At 45.6% G+C, this 17923-nt stretch overlaps 1 protein-coding gene across 1 annotated transcript in view; it reads left to right on the top strand.

The window, feature by feature from the left end:
- Positions 1-17281: 17281 nt before the first annotated feature.
- Slc25a37 (solute carrier family 25 member 37) overlaps positions 17282-17923 on the top strand; it is a 39124-nt gene continuing 38482 nt past the window's right edge. Inside the window, exon 1 of the mRNA XM_015499470.2 lies at positions 17282-17667. Within this exon, the coding sequence (XP_015354956.1) occupies positions 17455-17667 (213 nt within the window). The 5' untranslated portion in view covers positions 17282-17454. The remainder of the gene's footprint in view (positions 17668-17923) is intronic.

The following is a 17923-nucleotide window of genomic DNA, read 5'->3' as shown; positions in this document are numbered from 1 at the left end:
GTATTCCTAACTGGAAGCAGGCAGGACCTGCTCTGACACTGGTCAGTTTTGGGCAGGAGTTTCTCAACCATTAGTAGCCACAGTAAGTCAGTGTAGACATCCAGCTGCCAGAGCAGCCCAGGAAGGTTCGCTCAGGGCCTGGGCGACAATCTTAGGTGTATTATTTGCAAAGCAGGAAGAAGGGAAGGGAGAGTGTAAAACTAAGCAGCGAAGTTCAGAAATAAGGACTTTTAAAATTTACATGTCACGGTCCTTCACCCTTCTTCATACCCTAATAACCAGGCAGTCACCCAAGGGGGAGCTGATTCATGGCTGATTCTGAGCCCCTGAGCCCAGAGGCCTCATTTGGTGCCATCAGGTAGCTGGGGTGGTGGTGACCAGATCAAATGAAAACACAAAAGACAAAAGTTCCAAATTCCTCTCAGGAGGGGTCTCACCCTAGAGCACAGGCCCTGTGCAGTTACTCCTATGACAAGCTCGTGCCACAAGAACTCCTAACAGAAGGCTAGAGTAGAGGTGGAGTGGGGCTGCTCCTCCCTGGCAGTTGATGGCTCGGGAGCTGGGGTTTTGGCTGAAACAATGGTAGGGAAGGAGACTCTAGGACAAATCATGGCAGTCAGCAGGGATGGGCTTCCCGGGTCTGAGCTTTTCCATCTTTCTGCACCTCAATGTCCCCACAATAAATAGGGAGTGCTGCCCCTTTTCCTGCTTGAAGTCTAGCCTTACAATGGTGAAAATAAATAATGCCCCTGGAAAGACTTCGAGTTATCTGGGGGGGGGGGGGCGGGGGTTGTGTTGGGTTAGCACAGCATTAACTCTCCTCAAAGGCCTAATTCCAAATGAGTAAATTGGCTCAACTGATCCTCTTTAGAGTGTAGCTCAATAGGAGATTGGAAACACCCACAGCTCTGCGACAGTGTTGTGAATGTGTCTGATTTCCGGAATATTGGTCCTGGAAAAGGCCTTAAGGGTCAATTCTCTTATTTTACAGACACAGAGATGGAGGTCCCAGAGAAATGGAGGCACCTGTCCAAGATCACACAGCTATAGCCAGTTCAGGCCTTCAGCTCGTAAGCCCAGTACCTCCTCCACAGACTTTCTCAAAATGGGGTCCTCTGATACTGTCTTTGAGAATCACTTGGCATGTGTCACAGGAGTGCAGGGGGATGGTGGTGATGGTATGCTGATGTCTAAAAGCAAATTCCTGGATCTTACCCCAGACCTAAAGAATCAGAATCTCTGGGAGTGGCACCAGAGGATCTATATATGCACATCCAGTTTTATATACCAGGGGGATATATACCAGGGGGATCTATATATATACCAGGGGATCTATATATGTGCATCTCTTACATGGTGGCCTCTCCAAGGCCAAAGGTTTTGCCATTGGCACAGAGCTCTGGCAACCCTGCTTTATTTCAGTTCTAAATGATCTAGGCAGAGTAGCTGCCATGGATAACATGTCTCTAGAGAAATAACAAGAACAGATTTCACTCGTTGCCACTGAGCAATGCCATGCCTGCAGTTAGCTACAGTGCCTGATGAGGAGCTAAATATCCTTAAGCTAGAGTCGTAGGTTGAATGTCTGGACAATCAAAGCACATTCCAAAAACAAACTTCCCCTTGTTACCCCTTTTTAAGTTTTTCTTCCTCTGGTTCTAGGATGGGTGTGTTCCTGCTATGAGCCCCTCCTAGCTTATCCTACCATACCTACCACCTCTCTGAAATCTTGCTTCATACACGTGTCTGGGGCTTGGGAGCAGATAGTTTCTGATAGGAGGTTGAACCCACCCTCCCCTAATCAACCAGAAAGGACTTGGCAAGCCCATGGGAGATAAATGTGGACGACTCGCCCTGGAGGAGCCTCTTGGGTGGTTAACTATATGACTTGTGAACGTGTGGCAGACAGGCCCACGCGTTCCAAACTAGCTCAGCTGGGCTGGATACTTCTAGGCAGAATTAAGCTGAAAAAAAAAATATGTGCGTCCAGCTGGGTTCCTGTTACTTCACAATAGCTGTAGCCTTGGGAGGATTTGACTCTGGGGCTCCAGTACACCTGATATTTCCACCTGCCTCTCAGCATTTCCTCATCTGTCTGCAGATGGCCTGGCTACAGTTCCCAATCCAGACAGCATTCAGCAAAGACAGAGCCAGACTTTAAGAAGGCCCATAGCAGAAACCACTCGCTCAAGACATCTCTTGTCTGGACAGACTACAGAAGTGTCCTTCAGCTCACGTCTATTTTTGTTTTTAAAGGTAGTCTTTTGGCCTGAAAAGGGGTCAGAAAGGCCTGCTATTTCAATTTCTCTGAATGTTATTGTTGAAAACAAAAGAGACACCAAAGCAGCAGTGGCCTATTGTCCCCCAAACTCAGGCCCAGGCCTATCACTTGGAAGATGATCAAACATCATTTATCAATGAAGAGGCCCCTCTGTAGGTGTGGCCTTCAGGTGTGGCCCTTCTTGCTAGGTGGCACCTGGGTGACTGGTTACACACAGTCCAGTTATTTCTGAATTCATAAACCTGCTTTGGTGGGTGTCCCAAGAGGACTTTGACTTTCCAGGGTCTGGTTTGTGTTTATCAAACTCACAAGATTCATATGTCAAACTAGAAGGTCAAGCTAGCCATAAATATACAGTGAGAAATAAATGACTGGGCTCCATAGCCAACTCCCATTCCTCTTCTGGAGGATGATCCTTGTGGAAACCAAAGGGTGACCCAGAGGCCACGTGGTGAGCTGGAACCAGGATACAAGATGAATCTGCCATTTCATGACATCAAGATAAGTAACAGGGTTTCATGCAACTGTCCAGCGAGAGGCCCCCGAGCTCCGGGGAGCTGTCAGAGGATGGACCGTCAAGGCCTTGCTGGGGCTGCCCCTTTTCCCATCTCTGCAGGAACAGGCACCGCAGAGTCTCCATCTGCAATTCTCCTTTTACTTCCACGATTCACAACCCTTTGTCTCTAACCTATTCTTCCCGCCTCTGGTTGAAGTATGGCCTCTTGTAGCATTAGCAGTCAGATTTCACTGGCCTGGGCACCCTCCTGGGCCCTGCAGGTGCCTGCACTGTGTGCAGCCTTCACAGTCAGCATGCAGGGGAGAACTGGATTAATTACCCTATTGCAGACAGGGGCACTGTCCTGCAGTCCCCAAGGACCAAAACAGCAAATTCAAATCACACTTCCGGAAAGGAAGATCAATTTAGGGATCCCGTTCTGCTGATCCCCACCCTCCGGAAACTCTCTTCCACTGTGCCAGGTTGGAAGAGCTCAGGGGGCATTGTTAGAACATCCCCACGTCAGCTTTGAAGGCCATGTCCCAAGAAAACCCCCGAGGGGAACATGCTGTGGGCACAGCTCCAGCCCATCCTGTTAGGAATCATTCCCTCTCCCTTGCTCTGTCACTGTCTGGCCTGGCTGAGGAGGCTCTGATTTGGAAACAGAACTTGGCAGCCTGTGAGATCCCATATGTGGCAGCAGAGAAAATATCAGCAGAAGTCAAGGGGAACACCAAACATGAGGATCCGAAGGGAGTGGCAGCGCCCGGAATGGCATTTGGTGCTTACTAGGCTGAAATCCTGAAGACCTCACTTCACAAAGAAGGAAACTGAAGTCAGGGGGAGGATGGTTTGCTCTGAGCCTTGCAGGGAGCAGTGGCTGCTTGGGAGGGACTTGCAGGTGATGAGAGTCCCGGCTCTTTGGTTCCAATATCAAGTGATGGCAACTGGATAAGGCAGGAGAGCAGGGGGAGAGGGAGGAAATAAGTGCAAATTATAGAAAAAGAAACCAACCAGCACTGGCTTCCAAGCTTGTCTGGGTCCGTGCTACAACTCCCCCAGCTCCAGCTTCCTTCAGAACACCACCTCCTTTCGCTTTCGTGCTTTCTCAGACTCCTTGAAAAAAAAAGTCTGTGGCATTGTTTAGTATGGTAGTCACTGGCTCCGTGTAGCTGTGGCAATGTGACGAGTCTGGACTGTGAATGTTGACATTCAGGATGAAATACACACCCATTTCAAAGACAGGGATAAAGAATGCAAAACATCCCATCAATAATAACTTTGGATATATTGGGGCAAATAAAATACATTATTATCCCTGCCTTATTTCACTTTTCTTTTTGCATCTTTAATGTGGCTACTAGAATGTTTGAAATGGCACACGTGACTTCAGTACATTTATAGATCATATCAAATACAAAGCCCAGTGCTTATAAAATCAAAATGGGCATTGGTTTCCTGAAAAAGCTGGTGCTGTCAAACCATCATTTATAGCCACCTTCTAAATGAGAGAGCACGGAAGCTTTGACATGGGAAACCAAGAAGAAAATAACAAGGTATCATTCTTGTTAACTAGGAAACGTGACCCTAAAAGGTCAGGAATGGTATGACCAATGTTGGTCGGAGCTTTATGTCTCTCATGAGGCATCCTGGTCATAGTGATGTCCTTAGAAGCTGGGTGTGTGCTTTCTGAGGACTGAGGATGCCCACATGCAGGGCATTTAATGCCCAGAGCAGAAGAAGAAGGAGTGGGATGCAGTGAGGAGTCACCAAGAAGCCCAGCCAGTGTGGGAAGACCTGGGTCCTACCTTGGCTGTACATGACCTTTGTAAGTTATGGAACCTTCTAGGTGTCCTCACTGGTGAAATTGCTCTCTCACTATCTGGCCTGGCTGAGGAGGCTGTGATTTGGAAACAGAACTTGGCAGCCTGTGAGATCCCATATGTGGCAGCAGAGAAAGCACAGGGTGCTCTCTGGAGTCCTGTCCTTCTTCCTTTAAGTTGGAGGCCTTGAGCAGACTCTCCAAGACCTGTGAGCTTTGTCTGTAAAGGCGGGTGGTGGAGGTGCTGTCTGTGAATGGTGGGCAGTCGGCGAGATTTCCCATGCTTGACAGCTACTGACATAGTGAGCGCTCAGTAAGTGTGGAAAAGAGACAAATGAAAAGAACTGCAAGGACCTTAAGGGTTATCCAGGCCAATTTCCACCTAAATTCCAAAATGTCCCACATTTTCCCCAGCCTCTCTTATTTGCTGCCAGTTGGGAGAAACTTCTTTTCTCAGAGGCAGCTCCTTGCTTGTTTGATAAATGGTCATTCAAATTTTTAACTTTTAAAATTAAAATTTTTATTGCAGTAAAATAACATAAAATGTACTATTTTAACCATTTAAGTGTATAATTCAGTGACACTAAGTACATTCACATTGTTGTGCAACCATCGTCAAAATTTCCCAAACATTTTCTCCAACCCAAATTAAAACTCTGTATCCACTAAATAATAACTCCCCTCTGCCCCTGCTCACAGTCCTTTTTGACCACAGTCCTTTCTCTGTATGAACTGGATGCCTTTAGGTACCTCATATAGGTGGAATTGTACAATATTTGTGTTTTATGATTGCCTTTATTCATTTAGCATAAAATCTACCCGGGTTCTTCTGTGTTGTAGCATGTATCAGAATTCCCCCCCCCTTTTAAATATTTTTTTTTAATTTTTTAGTTGTAGTTGGACACAATACCTTTATTATTTATTTATTTATTTTTATGTGGTGCTCAGGATTGAACCCAGGGCCTCACCCGTGCTAGGCAAGAGCTCTACCACTGAGCCACAAACCCAGACCCTTCCCCCCCCCCCCTTTTTTTTAAGGCTGGATGACACTCCATTAGATGTATATATCACACTTAGCTTATCCATTCATCTTTCGATGGAGCCTTGGGTTATGAATGTTTCTAACTATTAGTTCCCCTGCATAGTGAACTGAAATCCATCTTCCTGTGACTACACCCATCCCTCAGCTCTGTACTCAGAGCTCCATAGCATCATCAGTCCAGTTCCCAGAGGAATCACTAGGTTTGAAGAGAGCGTTTAAATTGCCACACCACTCTTCAAAGGCTCAGAAGTTTCACTGACTATTTCATAATTTCCAGACCATTTGCCATGTGGTTTAGGTCTTTAGACTCGTTTCCGTTGACCAATCCCTTTTTGGAATGCAATCACACTAAACTGAGCTGACCTGAACCCTGCTCTGGGATTACAACCTCTCTTATCTTGACTTTGATAAAACAGTTTAACAATGCATTCCCTTTTTGGCTTCCATATTTCATTGATTCACTCACTGAACAATTTTTATTGGGTGTCTTCTGAAGGAGAGGCAATTCAGTGTAGGAGTTTGGAACTTGACTTCTGGACCCAGCTTCCTAGGTCACGGTATATGATCTGCCCCTTACTATGTGTCAGGGTGCACATTTCTTGTTTCTTAGGGCCTCGGGTGCCTTACCTATAAAATAAGGAACATTACAGTATCTACCTCATGGGGTTACTATGAGGACTGAATGAACTGATGCATGTAAAATGTAGGGAGAGTGTTTGGTAGTCAATAAATGTGTCATTTCTCTGACCTGGGCCCTTCCCCGGGTGCTAGGGGTGCAGCAGTCGGCCAGGCTGACCAGCTGCAGCCTGTGTGTGGTTTTCAGTCTAGTGAAATGGTCAGAAAGCAAACCACTGCTTGACAACAAGGATTTATTTGTGGGCAAATGTGTAATTAAAAGACATGTTTTCATGGAGAAATAAACCTCAGTTAATTGCACTACAGTGTGTATTTGTGATCCGGGAGCACAAAAGTGCAGCGTCTCACTCACTCTAATTTATTCACTCATTCATTTATTAAAAATAAATCCTTCTTAGTTTCCAACCATGTAAAGATTCTGGGACATATCAGTGAACAAAACAAAGATCTTTTTCCTGAGAAACATATATTTTATTATGGGAGGGGGACTGGACAATAAACAGACATGCATAATAGATAGCCAAATTCAATTATACATCAATAAAAGGGGAAAACATATTGTCTTTTGGGAGGTAATGTTTTGAAGGACAAGCCTGCTTGCTTCTCCTGGATGGGATATTCTGTGCTAATGAAGGGACTTAGGGATGACTCTTAGGGCTTTTCCTTGAGCACCAGAAACAAACCTGCAAGGTCAGAAAGGCTTCCCAGAGGAGGTTGCATCTACATGGGGCCTGGAATGATGAATAGCAGCTAACCAGGTGAAGAGAGCCAGGAAAAGTGTTCTGGGAGCTGGACCTTGTACAAGCTTGCAGGCATTAGCAGCATTACAGGAAGTCCCTCCAGTACAGGGTGCTTCCCCCTGGACAGTGCATCCCTCATGTTTAGGATGCAGGGGGAAAATCTCTTATTTTTATAGGTTTCAAAATAATCTTAGCTGGACACAGTGGTGCATGCCTGTAATTCTAGCAGCTCAGGAGGCTGAGACAAGAGGATTATGAGTTCAAAGCCTGTCTCTACATAAAATACTAAGAGCCAAGTATATGATGCATGGCATTTTTGGTCGAAAGGTGACGCCAGCTAGCCATTGAGATGATATGATTATGTTAAGATCTGCATTCATATGGATATTGGACTCCTGCTGTTCACCTAGGCCGGCTATGGGACTCCTGGAGAGTTCCCATTGGTTGGGGAAGTACAGTAGGAGGGAGTTCCGGGGGAGGAGCTCTCTCTGTGGGTCCGGGAGGAGGCCGCGTGGGTGGAAAAAATCTCTGCCCGGGCTCTACCGGACATTGGCGGCAGTTTCAAAAAATAAACTTTGTTCCTGCTTGAGTGGCTCGTGATTTTGTGCCCAGCCAGACTGCGGCAATAAAATATGAAAAAAGCCAGGGAAGTGGCTCAGTGGTTAAGTACCCCTGGGTCCAATCCCCAGTAACCTCCCCCATAAATAATAAATAAATAATAATCATCTTGATTTTAGCATTCTAAGAAGCAAGTCCTGCTGGTATTGTGTTCTTCTAAGAGGTTGATAAGTCTGTATGCTACAACTTTATCCAACAGTTGACTGAAAAAAAAGTTTAATTGAACCTGATCAAGGACAGAGACCTTTGTCATACTTTGCTTCCTGCTGATAGTGTCACCATTAATCAACCCTCTTGGGAACAACCACACATTGCTCCAATCATCAGATAGTATTATGGGGCCTGATTTCTCCTTCTTACTCCTTAATAACAGCCCTAAGGAGCAATGAATGAGATAAGATACATGAAAATGTTTGGAAGTTGTCAAAGAGTGATCCAAGTTGCCATTATTTAGTTATGATCCAGTCACCAACTTCTGGGAGTAGAGAGACTAGTGAATATACTGCTGTCCTGGAACAGACGACTGAGGGAAGGTCAGAGGACATCCATCCAGGCTGAAAGAAGGTGCGTGACTTTTATGGATGTGACCAGATGGTGAGAATTCAAATTGGTCTATATATTGAAGTCAAGCCTATTAATTTTGCAAGGCACATTCATGCCCCAACTTACATTTATCAAAAACATTTTGATTTTTGGAAAAAAGAACACTTCAAATACAGAACTAACTGCTGATTAAGAGACAGATTTTAGGTGAATATAGCATGCTATGGAAAATGTCCATGCTTACAGTTAAGAGCTGAGGAATACTGACAGAGGAAATTGACATTTTTGAGTATACCTACATATGAACATAGACATATAATATGCTAGTATGAATCAGGTAACTTATGTTACTTCGTTTTTCAATTCCTCAGTGTAAGAATTCCTGTGTCCATTTTATAGTTGAGAAACTAAGCTCAGATGATAAGTGATTTTACTAAGGACCTATAACTAGGTAGAAAGGGGGGAAGATAGGGGTGTTGACTTCAGAGGTCACTGTTCTTACCATGTTCTCCTTCCTCAGTCAATTCAACAGATGTTAATTATATTTTTTCCTCCAAAATATAAAGATATTTCTAGGTTCATGGCTATATTTTGGCTTATATAATATATGCTATAAAAGTGTAGAAATCAAAGGTGCCTGGCTCAATGAACTTCTAACACCATGCACACACCTGTGCAAACAGTTTCCAGGTAAGAAACAACACAAATGGGATCCTTTTGCCTCCCTACTACCACAATGGTAATTACTACCTGATTTCCAACACTCCCCATTTGCTTTGCCTGTTTTTGAACTTTATTTTTATAGAATTGCCTACTATTTCATGTCTGACTTCCTCAGTCAACATTGTGTTGGTGAGAGTCCCTGATGTTTTTGTCTACAGTGGGGTGTCATTCATTCTTATTGCTACGTAGCATTCCACTGCATGAATACTACAATTTATTGATCCATTCTGCTATGGATGGACATTTGGGTTATTTCCAGCTTGGGGCAATTGTCAATTGTGCTGCCGTGAGCATTTTTTGTGTATGTCTTTTGGCCCACAAAGTATGCACTTTGGCTGGGTGTACGGTAGGACTAGAATTGTGGGGCCATGGGTCATGTGTTTGTTCAGCTCTAATAAACACTGATAGAGAATCTTTCCAATTGCTTGTATCAGTGTCAATTTTCCAAACCAGACCAAAATTGTTTCTCCTGATTATGTTCACCAACACCCTGATTTTTGATAAAACTTCCTGGGTGGGTAGATTTCTTAGGAAAACCTGCTACCATAGTGCCAATTCCACTAAAATCTGCTAATTCCGTTATCTAGACAAATTTTGTGAATTAGCACATACCAGCTAAATTGAGAAGGATGAGTTTATTATGTCAAGTGGGACTCTGGAAATCAACAGAGCAGAATTAGAACTTCACAGCTGGTATGTGATTGGAGCTTTTATTTAAGGAAAAGTTACCATCCAGTCTATTCAGCACAGTCCTATTGGGAGTCTCAAGTGTTGGTCCTCCATCCTCCTGCACAGCAGAACAAGGTTCAGTCTGGAAGCCCAGAGAAGAGAAAGTGGCTGTGCTCTGAGACAGAGCTCATCCCTACCATCCTGAATTTCTGAAGGGACTTTGGAGACCGACAACCCAGTATTTGTCCGTGGCTAAACTTTCTCCTTCACTTGCTGGTGCCAACTGAGCCCCAACTTGGTCACGTGGTAACTCAGGGCCTCTTTGCTCATCTTTCCCTTATAAATTCACAACTGTCCTCCAGTCACTGTTGAGACAGGGACCCAGCCTTGACTGAGAGACATGCCACTCATAACTAGATACTCTGGGCAGAGAAAACAAACATGAAACTCATATGGAAACATGAAACTCACATGGAAAATCACAATGGCCGGGGTTCCAAACCTCCAGCCAGCTGCTTTCTCACAAGGGAAACTCTGGGAAGCAGCAGGTATTTATTTACTCAATTCTGTCTCCAAGTCACGTTTCTTATCATCTCCATTCTCCCAAAGAGCATCAATGGTCTGCTTGAGGCCCTGAAAATAGGGCACCCAAGCTTCCCCGGGAATGGTGCTCTCTCAAAATGACGTGGAAGCTCTGTGTAAAGCCACCAGGAGAACCTGGCCAGTGTGGCCATGTGCTGACATGCAGCACCAACTGAACTTGGCCAGAGTGGGGGGACTAATGACTATTGATTTTCACAGAGGCATATGAACTAGGACTAATGACGGCAATAGAGGAGTCTTATCAGCCTCAGAGTTTATGTCAAAGGTGAGAGAGTAAAAGTTTGGATGTCACACCTGGGCTTTTATCTCAGTTCTGTCACCAATCATGTCGATGTCCATGAACAAATTATTTTACTTTGAATTTCTTGCTGCCCTGTAAGATGGGACTCAGAGATGATATCATTTTTTAAGTCTCTTCCAGGTCCCCTGCTTTGTAATTCATGTTATCCTAAAAACTTAGCATCCAAATTAGTATTTGTGATAAAGACTTTGTAATACAAGAAAAGATCACTTTTTTCCTTGCTTCTCCACAAACTGGGCTCAGAACTTCCAGATTCTGAGTTATAACATGTTTTTTAAATTTCCTGGAAATCATGAATGTCTGCGATACTTTAGTGCTATTATACAGGAATAAGGAGCTCTTTTCTGAAGAAGATCCTAGCCATTTAATAACACTTATTCAGCATGTGTCCTTAAGAAACTTGGTTTGTAAAGGGAGCTGTAAGACATAGGTACCTGCACTGTAATATAGAGTGTAAGGTCATGAGAGCCGTGGAGAGGCCCGGAAGAGCTCCGGGGCTTGTCCCCCTTCTAAGGGGTCAGACTACATGATAGGCGCCATCTGGGCTGGGAAATAAATTTTAAGCTCCATTTAGACCTGGAAATCTTCCCATTGAAGAGGAGATGGTTTTGGGAAGGCCAAGCAAGGGATAGCTAGAATTAGGGGCCTATGTCCTGACTTTGTTAGGGCAGTTCAGCTTATGCCTTCTGTCCTGAAATAAGTATGGACAATGCCACTTATCCCTCTCAAAATGTGTTTCACTTTTTAGACGTGAAGATCCATAGTTAAGATGTGAAGATCTAAGTGAGGCTATTGCAGAGGCTACAATGGCACATGGCTAATAAAATCTGCAAGGCAGAAAAAGACAGTCAGGAGGAACCAAGCCTACCAGCTGGTTGGTAAAAAGGAAGTAAAATTCAAGGAGAAAATGGTGTTGGGAAGAGTTGGTGATTGTGAAAGAAACTTATAAATTTAGATCAGAAAGACTGAGCTGGAGGGGGCCCTGCCATCACTGAATCTAAACCCAGATCATCATTTCACAGATAAAAGGATGAGGGCAAGAAAGATAGGTCAGGAAAGGAACTCAGGCCACGAGGAGCCCTTGCTACCACCTCACTGCGCTGAGTTATCGGTATTCCCCCCAATTCATAACCACCCAGAACCTGTGAGGCCATCCTGTTTGGACATAATTAAGTTCAAGTGAGATCCATACTGGTTTGCTCACACTGGCAGGCCCTAACGCCAATATGACAGTTGTTCTTATAAGGGGGGCAGAAATCCAGACAGACACACAGGGAGAATGGCACATAGGCAGGCAGGCAGGGATTGGAGAGATGTGTCCACAAGCTAAAGAATGTCAAGAACTGCTGGGAGCCACCAGAAGCTGGAAAACGCAAGAAAGATCTTCCACAACGGATCTCAGAGTGTGGCCCTGCTGATACCTTGACCCTGGACTTCTAACCTACAGAACTGCAAGACAATACACTTCTGTTTTTTTAAGCCATCTGGCTCATGGTATTTTGTTACGGTGGCACCAGGACGTGAATACATTCTCTAAGGTTTTGGTTGGTAGAATATCCAGATAGTGCTGTTGTGGATGCATATGAACCTGTGGAACCGAGCTTAGAGAGAGACCAGGATTTAAAACAGGGTCGGGTTTGGTAACTGGGACAGGGAAATGAGAGAGGGATGCACAGGGAAGGGAGGAAAGAAGTTCCAAGGACAGTGTGGGAAGGATGGAGAGATGCAGGAGGCAGAAGGGCAGGAAGCAAAAGCCGAGATGAGGGAGGAATTCAAGAGGAGGAGGGTGGGAGCTGCCCACTGATTTGGCACTGAGGTCATTGTTGACCTTTGTAGGATGCCTGTGGAAAATTACAGGGGTTAGACACCACCCTATAAATGCTTAAAGACTGAGCGTTTGTAAGGAGAGGTGGGGAGATGACTCTCCCAGGGACTTCAGGATGGAGGAGAGAAATAGGCCATAGCATAAGGTGTGGATAGGGAAGAGGGATTTTATTAGGCAATGGAGGCACTGAGTATATTTGTGGAAATAGGTGAAGTGATGGAAAAATTACAGATGTCAGCTGTTGTGGTGGGCAGACAACCAATGGCCTTCCGCCCACCCACACTAATGTACACATAGAGCACACTCCAGCCAGTATCTCTCTAGTGCTTTGCTTCTTTGGACTCAGCCTTCCTCTGTCACTCCCTCTGGCCCACTCTGGGCTTTGGGCCATCTGCTAGGAGGCAGGCTCTGGAGTGAGAGGGTCACCGCAGTGCAAAGACAGTGACCCTTCCATAGAGTGCGGAGAGAGCTGGTATCTTTGGGTCATGGAGGATAGTGCCCAGAAGAGGAGCAAGGGGACTGTATAACTGCAGTGGGGCTCAGCTGATGGCACATGGCACAATTCCTAGAGGACTTGAGCAGTCTGAATCACCAGCAGGGGAAAGGCTTTGGGGGTAGGGCAGGTCAACACCTCTATCTCAACCTACTGATGAACTTCTGCCCCTGGGGTCTGCACATACTGGTCACATTTTGTATAAAGAAGCCTGGTAAAGTGAGGCAGCTCTGCATTCTTTTTATCTGATGGCTCTCTCCTACCTCTTCTCTGTTTATCATAGGGTTCAACTAGCTTTTACCTTCATTTCTTCTTCTGTCTCATTGAGAGACTTATCCTTGGATATGAATCACAGATGGAGCTCTAAGAAAGAGTACTGGCCAGGTGTGGTGGTGCACGCCTGTAATCCCCGTGGCTCAGGGAGCTGAGGCAGAAGGATGACAAGTTCAAAGCCAGTCTCAGCCATTTAGTGAGGCTCTAAGTAAGCAACTTAGTGAGACCCTGACTCAAAAAAAAAAAAAAAAAGAAGAATACTTGGAGGATGTATCTCAGCATGGGTTCAATCCCCAGTACTACAAAAATAAAAAGTAAATTTTTTTAAAAAAGGGAAGACAGAAATAAAGAAAAGAAAAACAGGATCCTGTTCCAGGGAAAGCAAAGAATCTGGGATTACTGGAAGGCTGAGTCCAAAGAAGCAAAGCACTAGAGAGATACTGGCTGGAGTGTGCTCTATGTGTACATTAGTGTGGGTGGGCGGAAGGCCATGTACAGGGCCAGACATGTACAGGAGCGAGGGACCTTATGTCCAGAGGCTTTGTGGCCCTCCCAATATTTACACTTGACTTAAAATTAACCAGCATGTGAATGAGCATCCATTCTAAAAACAAAGACCTGAAGTATAGCCCACCACCCTGGGTCCACACTGTCCAGTGTCCTGGGAGACATGATGCCAGCTTCAGTTCCCAGCAAAGGACCTTCTCTCTGGAACAGGGTGGAGGAGTGCATGGTCCCAGCATTGGCTAGGTTCTGGGGAGGGTGGAAATGTATCTTATCTGTGCATTGCATGGGGGTAGGGAGCTGGCAGATGTTAGGGCTTGAGTAATTATTGTGGAAAAGTAAGATTTTGGAGAAAGCCTCGTCTTCCAAACACCCCTAAATTATATACATTTCACCAGAGTTTTCACTTTGGGTCTATTTTTTTTCTATATTTCATTCAGCATGTGGAAAGTATTAATGATCTTGGACTACAGAGGAGGAAGCAAGCCAGCCCAAAAGCCAGAGTCACACAACTAATAAATGGAGAAACTGGGGATTTGCAAGGGTCCCTGTCTAGAGGTGCGAGCTCTGCATTCTCCATGCTCAGTCACTTCCCCTTTCTAAGTGGAATTTTGCTTCCAATTGGTGAAGGGCAGTATGATGTCCTCATCAGAACTTCAACCTTCAGAAACTTTGTGTAAGACTCTGGCCAAACTTGTCAGTCATTCCTGAGTCTCCCGGCCTGCTCCAAAGGAAAGACTCAAATAAGCACCCACTCTTGTGCTCCTGGTCCCTGGGTTCTTGCTATTCAAAGAAAGAGCTGATCCCTCCCTGCTGATCCTATAGCCACAGCACTGGGTTACAGTGTTTGGGATGCTGTCCTTCTGACAGGCCTTCTCCAGAGGTCCAGGAACAAGACCTGCGGCTGGGTTTCCTGAGTGGCTCCACCATTATCATGAGGTTCTGCTCCTCTGCACAATAGTGACGGGAGGGGTGGGGTCAGACTCCAGGGATAACTCTCAGATCCACAGGTCAAGGGAACCCAAGGGAACAGCTTCCTCTGACCAGCTCTCAAAGGGGAGGAATCGAAGGCCACTAACTGGAGTTATGGTGCAGGAAAGAGGATGCCACCATTACTGCTGGCACCCACTGTCACCAAGCACTCTTAACACCAATGAATCTGATGAAGACACTGTGACTTTGTAAAAGAAGCCACTGTCCTTCCCAAATGCTCCTACCCCAAGTGTCTATGATCTTCCTGGGCAGCAGAAAACATCAAAATAGCAGGAAAATAGTTTCCTTCTGAATTCTACCTTCCAGTCACTAATTCATCTACTGGAAGAAAATAACTTGCATCTAGTCCCTTGGCTACAAGGGGGTCTGAGAAATGTGGCTTTAAATGTTCTGGCTACTGCAGTACAAGGAGTGTAGGATGAAGGATGAGTGCCCAACCATATATATATATATATACACACACACACACATATGATAAATATGATATGGAGTGTGGGAAGGAGAGAGAGGAAAAAAAAAGAGAAAGGGTAAGGGTGGGGGAGAGAGGGAGAGAGAGAAATTGATACTTACAATAAATAATCCAAAAATTTTCAGTTGGTTCTGACTTAACGTTTACTTAATGAAATAAATTTAAATATGTGTGTTTGTGACAATCAGGATCACCATTTGCCTCACCATCCAAAAGATGAATTCTTTCTACCAGTATCACTGTTGAAAAGTTTGAAGGATTTCTCATTCATTAGGAGATATATGTATAGATATATTTTTTAATAGAATGACTCATTCTTCTAATTTTTAAATTAGAAATAATACCAGTTCTGTTTAAAATCTGAAAGTAGAATCAAAATAGTTGCCTATAATACTTTGTCACCACCACAATAGCCATTTCATTTTTCCTGTGCATATTTACATCTTTGTGAATGTAAAGGCTATAGAATTTTGTTTTGCTTTTTCAAGCATTAAATAATTTCCTATGTTATCATAAACAGAACCACGATATTTAATGGCTACCTAAGATTTCATTAATACTCATGTCATAATTTACCTAGCCAGTCTCCCCTGATTAAATAGTTTACTTCTAATTATTTACTACTATAAATAACGCTTTGATAAAGATCTTTACAAATATTAGGGTTTTGATGTCACATTCCCAGAAGCAAGACAAGGGATTCAAATATACTAGTTAAAGGGCAGCCATTTTTAAAGGAGTGTCCACAATTTCTGATCAAAGCCTCTTACAAATCACCTTTGACAAAAGCACAGACATTTTTCTTTAGCCATCACATGTGAACATGTTCTTACCTATCACTAAGGTATTTTACCTTAGCACTCATCATAGGACCTACTATGGGTAGTTACCAAAAATGGGAAAATTGTGCCCTTGATCCCGATGCCTGTTGATCTCTATTGATGCACACATCACTGTATATCAAATCCCTATGAGCTGCCTATGACACCACGACCTGGACCTTGGCAGGAACAGCATCTTCAGAGTTTCCTCCACCCTTGCATATCTCAATGTCCAGCTTTCCTAACCAGAAGCCTTGTCTAGATAAGGCAAGGAGGCCCTGGTGCTGCAGAAGCTGATCAACCCCAGTAGTTCTCATGCACATGTAGATGGATTTCTTTTTTCCCAGATGGAGCAAGACAATATTAAGTTAAGATAAAGCAGCCTTTATAGAAGAAGCCAGTGAGATGACTTTTTAAATTTAAGATTTGAATTTGTTATAGATGACAACAGAATGCATTACAATTCATATTACACATATAGAGCACAATTTCATATCTCTGGTTGTACACAAAGTAGAGTCATATCCTTTGTGTCTTCACACATGAACTTAGGATAATGATGACCACCATTTCCCACAGTCTTTCCTACCCCTATGCCCCCTCCCTTCCCTTTTCCCCTTGCCCTATCTACAGTGTGAGATGACTTTTAAAAGTGAGGAAACCAGTCTTAAAACAGACAGGCAGACCCAGATTGCAAGATTTTACTCTCAGCAAGTTGGCACTCCTCCTGTGAAACCAGGTGTCTAAAGCCCTTCTTAATCCAAAGAAAATGTGGGGGTGACACCTAACCCAAAGGGCTCTATTCAGGTTACCAAAGTCTCAGTCAATCCAGAGAAGGGTAGACTGGGCCTATTCAGGAGAACAAGAGGTGTAACATACACAGCTCTTCATTGTATGTATTCAGTGAGAAACAATTTCAAATAAACGGGGTTCTTTCCACAAAGTCAACTAGGAAGGGACCTTGAACTTTTAAACTTGTTCCCTCTTGGTGTACCCACTGATATGGAGACCTGTCTTCAATTCTAGAACCCCCCCTCCCAATACCACTCCCCATCCAACCACCATAACTGCTTCATAACTGACATTCCCAGCAACTCCCCGCCATCCTGCGTGTGGCCTTCGGAATGCCAAAGCTTGCTAAGTAACGCAGTTTGCAAAACCGGCTCTGGAGGCGGGCCCCACCCCCCCCCAGACTCTGTTGCTGATCTCCCTCCATCTCTGGGCATATTCCCCTGAGGCCTGGTTGAGCCTCCTCAAGGTACACTCCCCTACCCGCCCCTAGCAGACCCTTGGGCAGCACAACTTCCCGGGACACCCCAACGCCTGCTCTCGCCCCCTTCCGGTTGCTTGGAAATTTGCACTGGACAGTGACGTCACACAGGGAGGCGGTGCCCACTGCACGGCGCACCAATAGCTCGGCCGTGGCCGGCCTCTTCTTTTCCAGTGATTGGTGTCTCCGGCCCGTTGGCTCCACCCCAGCCCGCCATGGCGTCAGCCGCCTCAGCGCCGGGGAGGTGGTTCCCACTTTAAGAAGTGAAGTTTTCCGCCCCCTCCCCTTTCCTGCCCACCTCTGCAGCCTCCCGCGGCGCGCGGGGCTGGCGGATGGAGTTACGCAGTGGCGGCGTGGGCAGCCAGCCTGTGGGGCGGAGGATGGATGGGGACAGCCGAGATGGCGGCGGCGGCTGCTGCAAGGACGCCGGGTCGGAGGACTATGAGAACCTGCCGACCAGCGCCTCCGTATCCACCCACATGACAGCCGGAGCGATGGCCGGGATCCTGGAGCATACGGTCATGTACCCGGTGGACTCGGTGAAGGTGAGGCGCCGGCAAACTTTAGGGACCCAGAGAGCAGAGGAGGAGCGCGCGCGCACGTTTGCATCCCGCGCATGACCAGCCTGGGGCAGCGCCCCGAAACCACGCTGTCGGCCGGGGCCGGGCTGGGGTCTCTCCCGGAGTGGGCACGCGCAGCCCGAGCTCCGGGGAGCGCGCCGCCTCTCCTTCTGCGGCTCACTCGGGCACCGGGGGCGCTCTCGACCCGCCGAGGGAGGCCGCAGTCGGCGCCGGCACCGCC

Source organism: Marmota marmota, unplaced genomic scaffold (genome assembly GCF_001458135.2).
Source record: "Marmota marmota marmota unplaced genomic scaffold, marMar, whole genome shotgun sequence".
Lineage (NCBI taxonomy): Eukaryota > Metazoa > Chordata > Mammalia > Rodentia > Sciuridae > Marmota > Marmota marmota.
The sequence above is the reverse complement of the archived record's forward strand: the minus strand, read 5'-3'. Positions and strand labels throughout refer to the sequence as shown.